This window comes from Lolium rigidum, chromosome 3 (genome assembly GCF_022539505.1).
Source record: "Lolium rigidum isolate FL_2022 chromosome 3, APGP_CSIRO_Lrig_0.1, whole genome shotgun sequence".
NCBI classification, from domain to species: domain Eukaryota; kingdom Viridiplantae; phylum Streptophyta; class Magnoliopsida; order Poales; family Poaceae; genus Lolium; species Lolium rigidum.
This window is the reverse complement of record NC_061510.1, coordinates 282756586-282766999: the sequence shown is the minus strand read 5'-3', so window position 1 is coordinate 282766999 and position 10414 is coordinate 282756586. Positions and strand designations below refer to the sequence as shown.

The 10414-nt window shown below is 41.8% G+C and overlaps 1 protein-coding gene across 1 annotated transcript; it reads right to left on the bottom strand.

Annotated features, from left to right (window-relative positions):
- Window positions 1–931: 931 nt before the first annotated feature.
- On the bottom strand, window positions 932–3737 carry LOC124696596 (heparan-alpha-glucosaminide N-acetyltransferase-like). The gene is made up of 13 exons (XM_047229303.1): window positions 3519–3737; window positions 3275–3412; window positions 3108–3189; window positions 2921–2997; window positions 2702–2817; window positions 2474–2591; window positions 2281–2397; window positions 2036–2127; window positions 1874–1940; window positions 1717–1798; window positions 1535–1626; window positions 1296–1439; window positions 932–1198 (listed from the first exon to the last, which is right to left on the bottom strand). The coding sequence occupies exons 1-13, from the start codon at window positions 3735–3737 to the stop codon at window positions 1052–1054; spliced, it is 1491 nt and encodes a 496-aa protein (XP_047085259.1). The 3' UTR covers window positions 932–1051.
- Window positions 3738–10414: the final 6677 nt, after the last annotated feature.

The following is a 10414-nucleotide window of genomic DNA, read 5'->3' as shown; positions in this document are numbered from 1 at the left end:
TGAGAAAATTTAGGCCCCATGACAGATGTCAGCATAGTGGCTTAACAATTCGAAACAGGAACTTGTTCTTGACACATGACAAGTTGACAGCATAGCAGATCACACCATAATACGAAGAGAGAATTGCATTATTTGTAACGGTAGGTGTGGAGAACAGAGTATCATAATACTATAAAAAAAGAGTACCACAAACTGCTCATGGACTGTAATGGTTAACTATCGTCTCCTTGGAAACATGGTCGCTGGGCAACATTTGGAAATTCTTGTGCCCTATGGTGTCCTAATAGTTGACAACAAAGACTTCTTGTTCTTACAGACGACGAATAACACTTGACATCTCAGCTTAATAAAAAATGAATAAAGGAAAACAACAAAATGATGCTCGATTAGCTGGAATAGGATACGAGAGCAGAGAGTGCCGCCTTCTGGTTTGTTTCTTCCGAATGATACCAGAAATTGGAGTCGCAGATAAGAACAAGAACACATCTTTACGTTGTGCATAGATGATCAGATTCTAGTGCCAATTTGGCGTTGCCGGCATTTCGGTTTATGCATGGATGGAGGTCTACACTTGCTCGCAAGCAGATAATGAATAGAAAAGCAGCTAGGACAGGCAAGCGTGTCTGATGATCCCTGATCCCAGTGGCAAGTTGCCCATGTTCTCCAGACACTGCATTGTCGTGACTGATTTGGATAAGCTTAACAGCCTCAGTTGTCCCTAAGAATCCATAACCTATTGACTGCTATTGTTTGGATCTGACCATTGATTTGTATTTTTTTTTTTCCTAATGCCATCAGTCAGCTCTAGTTGACCAAGGCTGGCCACCTTGCCCTCAGAGGGTGGTTACGGTTCTTTGGTATCTGCCCAGTCTCAAGTTCTGAACTTACACATTTATTACGTTTTAGAAGAATTTTTTTGAGCAAGTTCAAATTCGACAATGGCAAGAAGACTTATATCACAGTTTTAAACCCATAGTACAAAGTAATGCTACATAAACATAATTTACTGCTGGAAAAATAACAGATATTGCTTTTTCTTCATCCGGAAGTCTCATAGTTTCCAGTAAATCCCAAACTTGTGCAAGATGCCAGAGACAACACCCCAGAAGAGGATCTCTCCAAATATGACATACAGCAGAGATCCGAGCCTAACTGAATGCCAGACATTGATAAACACATGCTGTTGGATCCAGTTAACCTGAACAAATAAAAAACAAACAAATTAAGCCTATCAAAAAGCAGGCTCCAAATGTCTTCATGTTGCTTATATCAAATTAAACTCACACATTACTTACAAGATTGTTATCTTCTGACCCATAGTACCATCCATTCACAAATCCAGCAAGTATTCCCTGTGCTCCTAGAACGAACACAAGCATGGCATTCATGCCGATCCACTCGAGGAACAAGAATGGTATTCTCAGGCCCCAGACATCAATCTATTAGTGAGACAAAGAAAGGATTAACTCATAGTGAGATGATAGAATTGAAGATATTTCATTTCCTAAGTAGTTCGCATCATAACCACATATACCAGTATGTAGAAAGCCGAAAGAATGATTCCAGCTGCACCGCCCGTGAAGCAAACATAGCTCAAGCTGTAGAGTTGTTTGTTGATTGGAATAGCTACAATAGGAGAGTGAAGGATGTAAATTCAGAGTTCATAGGTTCCAAAAAAAAACTCATGTGTCAGAAATACATTTTCTGAAGTAGTACCTTTTGTGAAGTGGAGAAGAATTCCGAGCAAAAGGAGAGAAAATCCCATCGAAAGCCAGTGTTTCAGTCTCTCCTTATGGGTCTGTTATTTAGAAACTTATTTCAAAGTTGCATTTTCATAAGTCAGTGGTACTAGTACAATGTTTTGGATTATAACCTTGAAATGGATTAGAACATGGCCATAGTGGATTCCAATTATCCCTGATAGGATTGATGCTATCGAACTGAAATATAAAACATGAAAAGATACTTGAATGGGTGATAAGAACAAAAGATGCAACTAAGATTAATTCAACATTAGCCATGTCAGATCTCCAACCTTAACAGCCCTTCTGGTTCGAATGGCGCACGGCACCATGCTGGAGCATCGTCTCGGAGCTTACCCATTTCTGGTGAGCTAAATGTACACTCCTGATCACGGTTATTTCAGTGCACACACATTGTCAGACTTGAATCTTGATGTGTGGTACTACCGTTTAGCAAATAAGTAAATGTTTCTTGTAGATACTTATACTGTAATGCGACAACGAAAAAGGTCTTAACACATCAAGATTACAGTTCTACCTTGGTTCGGATCCACACAGGCTGCGTGTAGAGATGATTAATCCCCCAGACCATCCTATCAACATAGCCGACTGCATTGCAAGCTGGGTCTACATGGCCCCTTACATCACATTGTACCTATAAACGCAAGTACTGTATCATTTACGAAAATAATCAACAGGGATGAGTCATCCTTAAGGTAAGCTCCAAGTACCGTAAATAGCTTCCCATCATCGATATCACCCTCCAAATGGTAGACGTAGCTCCAATCTGGGACATACGCCGAGTATACGGTCACCATGTATATGACGAGCACGATGAAGCCGCCTAACCTGTTGGTTGTCAGGAATGGCAAGAAATTTCACATCATACTCAGGCACATGAAAAATCGAGAAAATGCAGTTTACAGTGCTAGCCAAGTATTGATTAATTATTGCTGTACCATTGCCACCGGTAGGCACTGAAGATGGCGTAAGGACCGGACTGGACTGTGTTAGGCCGCACCTTTATGGTGAACACTTCTATGAGAGCAACCACGAAGTACACCAAGGCTATTCTCTGATAAACCATCGTCAAACATAATGAAAGAACTCTGTGTTATAATTCTAATTCAGACTAAGATGGATGAAATGAAGAACAAAATTTGGTAAATGAACTGAACCTGGAGGATGCCACACCATCTTATCACCTTCATGTCCACTCCATATGCGAGGTCGTCCGGAGCGTGTGAGTATCCACCTATATTGGTGTCACACATCGAATTCGACAGTATCAAATATTGTTTGAACTCAAGCAACATTTTGATAGACTGATTCATGCAATTTATCTATACATAAGACTTCAATTACCTTGCAGTAGTATGCCCCAGAAGAGCATTTTCAGTGTTCTGACGCTGACTTTTTTCACAGCCTCACGCTTTTTCGGAACTCTCTGCAGACATATTCATCCTGATGATCAGTTCACAAAATCTACTTATGTGCAAGAATTTATTTCACAAAGTGGCGCGCTTAAGAACCTTCATGGCGAAGGCGATTGCGACACCAACGATGAAGAGGAAGAAAGGCATGACAAAGTCGGCCAGGGTGCAGCCGTCCCATGGTGAATGGTCGATCCGCTCGTAAACCCCGCCGGCATCGTCTACCAGTATCATCACCTGCACCCACGTAGGGAACTCTCAGCAGACAGTTCATATGGTGGCTTAGTCACTTCAGAACAAGAAATTACATGTCTTTATAGGGAGGGACATAGGTAGTACGTACCACAATGGTGAGCCCTCTGAAGGCATCAAGAGCTGCCACCCTCGTGCTCTTCTTCTTCTGGGGCTCCTCGACAACGACCAATCTCTCCTTCTCGACATCGCCGCCAGCATCAACAACAGTGCCTTTGGCGTCGCCATGCTGGTCGGGGACTACATCAATGGCGTGCTGCTCCGGAGCTTTCTCACCAGCGGATGCCGCTATCTCTTGCTTCTTCTCCATGAAGAAGTATGTACAGAAGAACTTGCTTATGTCCTACTACCTAAAATGGTGTAGCATTGGCATAGAAATTGATCGCTCTTAGAAACTTAATTAGATGTCTGGAGATTCAGGTCTGTCATCCAACTTATATACGGCTACACGATCATAAGAATTGTCCGTCAATCTGTCATGCCATAAGAAAATTGTTTCCTTGATAAGTAAGTGGGCGCTAGATATATACTGTCATTAGCGTTGGATTGCCGTCTTCTGGTAGTTTAAGTTTAAAATTTTCTACGAGTGCGTGCTCGTTGCTTTCCATGTTGTTTTCCATGTTTGCTCAGCGGTGGCTTCATGTCCTCTATTTTCCAAGTGTCAACACCTTGATACCACCTTTGCGGTCTGTCGTCCAAATAAAGAACACAAAAACATTGATAACACATACGTTTCAGTATAGAACCATTGTTCAACCATTCAATTTTGGCTACACCAATCGTCAAAGAAAGCGATCATGCTACTCACGTCAGTGATAATGATGTGATTTCCATGTTTAACAGGGTTATGGTATTATACATCCAGGTGCCAACGCAGTACCATCCTCTTTTCTTAATGGTTCTTGTAAGGGTGTATTGGAGAATCAGTTCGCATAGAAGAGGACATACGTCGTTGCCGGCCGGCTCCGTTTGGATACTGCCATGTTCCCTATTGTTCTAGGCCGTGTCGTTGAAGCAGGTTGCTCCACTTGGAAAGAGACTAGTGACCGGATTACCCTAACAGAGTTGGGTTACACCCGACGTCTGCAGCACGTACGCCATGAAAACGTGAACGAGCAGTGGTGTCAGGGTAGCCCTCGGTACCAACATGGTCCGGCCTGGTATGTATTTATATGGTACAGGGTACAAGTACAATGGTCGGTTGGTCCATCATAACGTTTTTTTTTTCGATAAAAGAGCATAGCCCCAGCCTCTGCATCAATAGATGCACACGGCTTGCTTTATTAAAACAAAGTATCAAGTCACAACCAATCCATCATCACTTATTACAACCACGGAAGAGTTAAGGTCGATCAAGAATCAACCAACTGAAAATATGGCAAATAGAAAAACTATGCATTACTATTCTATTAAGATGCCGCTATCAGTAGCCTGGAAAAAGAAGTCCTGAGCAACCACTATCATCCGGTTGCATCCAATAACCATATCCTCCCGCTGCTCCACTGGGAGAAGTAAAACCCATTGCTAAATTAATGGGCAGCTCGCCGGATAACCTGCAAAAAATTAGTTCCACTCTGTTTGTTTAAGATAATATCATTTCTAGTTCTTCAAATAGCCCAACAAAGAGCTGAAACACCTATTCTAATTTTTTGTTTGTCCTCTTTCCTCACCCCATTCAGCCATCTACCGAACATATTAGTAATATTAGCTAGTGGGGGAATGTTATAAGCAAGGTACATCATACGTCAAATTATCTTCGCAAAAGGGCAATCAAGAAAAAAATGATTAACAGTTTCCATGGAATCACAGAAACAACATTTTTGGCATCCTTTTCACTTCCGTTTAGCTAAATTATCCTTAGTTAAGAGCACTTTATTACTAAGGAACCACATAAAAAATTTAATTTTCAAAGAAATCTTTAACTTCCATAGATACATGCCAAGATAGATAGTATGGCCATTCATCCAATCAAGGTACACAGACTTGACCGAAAAAATGTCTGAGTCCGTAAGCTTCCAAATAAACTTATCAGGCTCAGGTGTTAAATCAATTCTAATTAATCGTTGGCATAGATGTAACCATTGGACCCACTTATTATCATTCAAACCTCTTCTAAAAGAAATATTAATAGGATCAGTAGCGAACACAGTCGATACTAACACATTTTTATGTTGAACAATATTATATAGTGCCGGATATTGATGAGATAGTGGCGTATCTCCCAGCCACACATCCTCCCAGAACCTAACAGATGTTCCTTCCCCTACTCTGAAATAATCTCTCTGGAAGAAATCATCTTTAACATGCATGAGACCCTTCCAAAAAGGAGAATCAGTCGGTTTGACCTCCACTTGTGCAAGTGTTTTGTTTTTAAGATACTTGTTACATAAAAGCTGCTGTCACATACCCTCCTCTGAAAGAAGTTTAAACAACCATTTTCTTAGTAAACATTTGTTCTTTAATTTCAGTACTTCAATTCCCAACCCACCTTGATCCTTCGGTCTACACAGAATATTCCATTTAGATAATCTATATTTTTTCTTGTGTTCATCAGATTGCCAGAAATTTTTTAATCTATAATAATCTAACCTCTTCCTCACCTCAATTGGGATTTCCAAGAAGGAGAGCATAAACATTGCAAGACTTGTAAGAATCGAATTAATCAGAACCAACCTGTCACCATAAGACAACAATTTACTACGCCACAACCCCAATTTGGAGGCAAACCGAGTTTCAATAGGATTCCACTCCGCATTCCTCAAAGTCCTATAATGTACCGGAATCCCCAAGTACTTTAAAGGTAAAGTTCCAGACTCACATCCAAAAATGTGTCTGTATTGGTCCTCTATATCCTTTGCCTTGCCAAATGCAAAAATTTCACTCTTATGGAAGTTTATTTTTAAACCCGATAGTTGTTCAAAAATGCATAGGACTAATTTCATATTGACGGCCTTAGCAATATCATGTTCCAGAAATAAAATTGTATCATCCGCATATTATAAAATAGAGATTCCACCATCAATGAGATGAGGCAACAAACTCCCCACTTTACCTTCATCCTTAGCCATAGCAATCAGAATCGCTAACATATCAGCGACAATATTGAAAAGAATTGGGGATAAAGGGTGATCCTGGCGTAATCCCTTCCTGGTTTGAAAATTGTGCCCACTAACATCGTTAACCCTTATACCAACACTCCCGCCTTGCACATATTGTTTTATTCTGTCGCACCAAATAGGATCAAAACCCTTCATACGAAGAACTTGTTGCAAAAGGGCCATTTAACCTTATCATATGCCTTTTTCAAATCAATTTTAAGAACCAGACCATCAAGTTTTCGTCTATGCATTTCATGTATCGTCTCATGTATAACTACCACTCCCTCTAGAATATGTCTTCCAGGAATAAACACCGTCTGTGTAGGTCTAATTACCTTTTTAGCTACCTCAGCGGTACAGATTGTCGCAACTTTAGTAAATATTTTGAAACTCACATTGAGCAAGCATATCATCCTATATTGTTGAATCTGAGTTGCGTTTTCTTTTTTAGGTAGTAAAGTAATCACCCCAAAATTCAGCTTATATAGATGCAAATCCCCTTTCTGAAAGCTCTCAAATAAAGCCATCAGATCATTCTTAATAACCCCCAAAAGTGTTGATAAAACTTCGCAGGAAATCCATCCGGTCCAGGTGATTTATTATGCTCCATCTGGAAAATATCGTCATGAACCTCCTCCATCGAGAAGTTCGCAACTAACACTCTATTCTCCTCCGCTGACAATTGCGGAATATCTTCAGTTCTATCTTCGTCTAACGATACCGAACTAGGCTCTGGATCACCAAACAACTTTTTATAATACTCCGAAATGTAAACCCTTAGATTATCATCTCCGACAATGGTACCATCATCTTATTCAAGTTGATAAATTTTCTTTTTTCTATGTTTACCATTTAGCTATGAAATGGAAATATTTAGTATTATCGCCCCTTCCTGAATGTATTTTACTTTAGCCCTTTCCGCCACATTAATCTCTTCGTCACGACGTAGTTTATTCAACTTTTCATTGGCTTTTTTAATTCATTGTGTTCCACTATTGATAGCGGCATAGTTTCCCCCTTAATGTCCAACATATCTATAATGTTCAACAACTGTTACTTCTCCCTCTTGTATTTTCTGCTTAAATTCTTTGTCCAACCTCGTAAAAAGCGGTGCAAATGCCTAATATTATTTTGCCAACTTTGAATTGGTGTTTTTCCAAGGGGGCCAGCTGCCCATTCAGTCGCAATGAGCTCATAAAACCCGTCATGTTCTAACCAAGCCAACTCAAACGCGAAACGCGGTTATTACCTACATGTGCATGGATCCCTGCATCAATCAAAAGCGGAGTATGATCCGATCCAGAGCGAGTCAAAGCCCGAACAGTGACCAAAGGGAACTTCTGTTCCCACTCGACACTCGCAAGTACTCTATCCAATTTTTCGTATGTAGGGGTCTCCATTCTACTTGCCCAGGTAAATTGTCGCCCAGACAAAGCAATTTCTCGTAGATTAAGATTCTCAATGATCGCATTAAAAATAAATGGCCAGCGGGGATTGAAATTCTCATTACTTTTATCCTCTGGTTTTCTAAAAATATTAAAGTCCCCGGCTAGTAACAAAGGTATTGTTTTAGATTCACAAGTCCTCACTAATTCTGCAAGAAATTCATATTTATTCTTATCTTGTGCAGCACCATATACCGGCACAAGCAACCACTGAAAACCATCGATTTTAGAAGTGATTGACAACTTCACACAGTAGTCTCCACTATCTACCCTATTGACCACCAAAGTGGTCGTGTTAATCCTTACTAGAATTCTTCCCTACCTTCCATGAGGTGGTAAGCAAAACCATGCAAACTCCTTGCCCGCTGCTAAATCTCTTAAGAAATGAACTGCAAAATTAGACCGTCCTGTCTCTAGTAAGGCAATAAAATCAAGGTCATACTTCCTAATCGATTCTTTCACAAATATATGTTTTCTTGGATATCTAAACCCCTCACTATTCCAAGTCATTCCTTTAAGATTTTTTATTGTAATTTGGATGGTTTAATTCTAATAGGGTTACTCCTCCTAACATTTTTCTTGTCATACGATTTCTTCTTACGAATTTTTTTCTCCCTAGTAATAGCCTAACGAATGTCAACCTCACCATCTCTCAAGAGGTCCTCCTCGCCTTCCAAATCATCACATAGATCAGACGCTCGTGATACCGCCAAACAAAAGGAAGCACCTTCAGTATTTTTGCCTAATTGGTCAGTGCATTTTAACATAGTTATTGATCTCTGTAACTCATAATCTTTTATTAGCTTTGCCGCCTTAATGCACTCAGAACGAGAATTACCCAAAGAAACCCCCAACGACTGAGCATTACCAATAATTTGATCATCGGAAAAAGACATAATGGAGGTTGGTTTCGGTATCGACATACCTATCACTGGCATTTCCGCACGCTTTTTGGCGATCATCATCGCCCTCTCCATTTGCGTCATGTCGGCATTAGGCTGAGTCCGCAGTCTTCCACTCGACCGCACATCACGCCTCGACTATTCCTGAATCCCCCCAAAAGCAACAATTTGCTCTTGAGTATAAAACAGTTTATTCGGCACCTCCTTATTCATACCAACCGGGGTAGAAGCAGATAGATAGTCTCCCTGTAAATCATGAGTTGTTTGTTCAAAATTTTCATCGCAAATGTTATTAGCTAGACATACAGATGGTGATTTGTTCACCTTAGCATGCTTGATCGACTTGATCGTCGTGGACGTCGGTGTCGCTTTGTGCGCATGCATGGCGCTGCCAAATCCATGTAGAAAGGGCCGAGCCGCAGCTGTGCTTTCCTCCCAATGGCGTTGTTGGGCCGCCCGTTACCACCGGTGTTGCTGGGCCGCTCGACGCCGCAGGCCGCTGCCCAGGCGTGCGTGCTACACCGATTGGCTTGTCCGTCGCTGCATGCCCCGGGGTGCGTGCAGCATGCACCTCAGGCGTGATCGACATCGACGCGATCGTCATCAGCTGCACCGCACTCTTGCCAGCGCTCAACTTCTTTGATTCATACACCACATTGGGCTTCTCTACAGGCACCAAACTTGGAGTAGTGAGAGGAGTGATCGGCACATACTCATCGACCTCCTCCGCTACAGCACTAAAAGTAGAAAAGAGATGTTTAGGACTAATACATGCTTTATATGAACTAAATAGTACATCATCATACCTTGGTGTACTCTTAGAAACAGACACCATTTTGATCATATCACCCTCAACGCCAACAGCACCTGTCTTGGACACATGCATGTCCACAAACTCTGCATTAAAATTTTGATGAGAATTCTGTTATGTGGCTGCTAGGGTTTGGGAGGGAGAGAGAGGGCTGCGAGGGCGCGAGAGGGCCGGCTGGGGGCTTTGCCCACGGCCGGTGGCAAGAGGGAAGGAATTTCCTTCTTAATTCTTGCTTGATTAGATTGATACGTCCCCTTTCCTTATATAGAGAGGTTTACTTGACCCCAAGCAAACGACCCTTATCTCTAATTAACCCTAAAACTAACGGGCTATACCGCCAGCCCAAGCCCATTACGTACTCTAACATTACACCCCACCTGGACATGCAGCTCGTCCTCGAGCTGCAACCTAAACAAACCATGACTCGACGCAACACAAACCTAACACATAAAAACGAGCCTTTTACATCTCGGCTTGTTTTATTACTCTCAACCTGAAATGGACTGGGATGCTTTATTGTTGACCCTTGAACATAAAGTGGACACCATCCGCCCGTCGGACGTGCACCTGTACAGCCACCTAGATCCCATGGAAACCAGCAGGACAAAAGGAGCCCGCGCGGTAGCCGGCGGCGGAATGCAGTGGTGCTACGTGGTGCACTCCTGTCGGTGACACCATGCCTTCTCCCCGCCGGATGACTGTCGATGGCGCAGACTTTGAGGTCGCTGCCC

What these genes read in the sequence shown, in the direction of transcription:
- LOC124696596 (XM_047229303.1), bottom strand. Translation starts at nt 3,737, where the DNA reads ATGGAGAAGAAGCAAGAGATAGCGGCATCCGCTGGTGAGAAAGCTCCG. An exon ending in CTGGGGCATACTACTGCAAG is followed by an intron (nt 2,998 to 3,107) that starts GTAATTGAAGTC and finishes ACACCAATATAG; the next exon opens with GTGGATACTCACACGCTCCG. An exon ending in TTTCGGCTTTCTACATACTG is followed by an intron (nt 1,440 to 1,534) that starts GTATATGTGGTT and finishes TCTCACTAATAG; the next exon opens with ATTGATGTCTGGGGCCTGAG.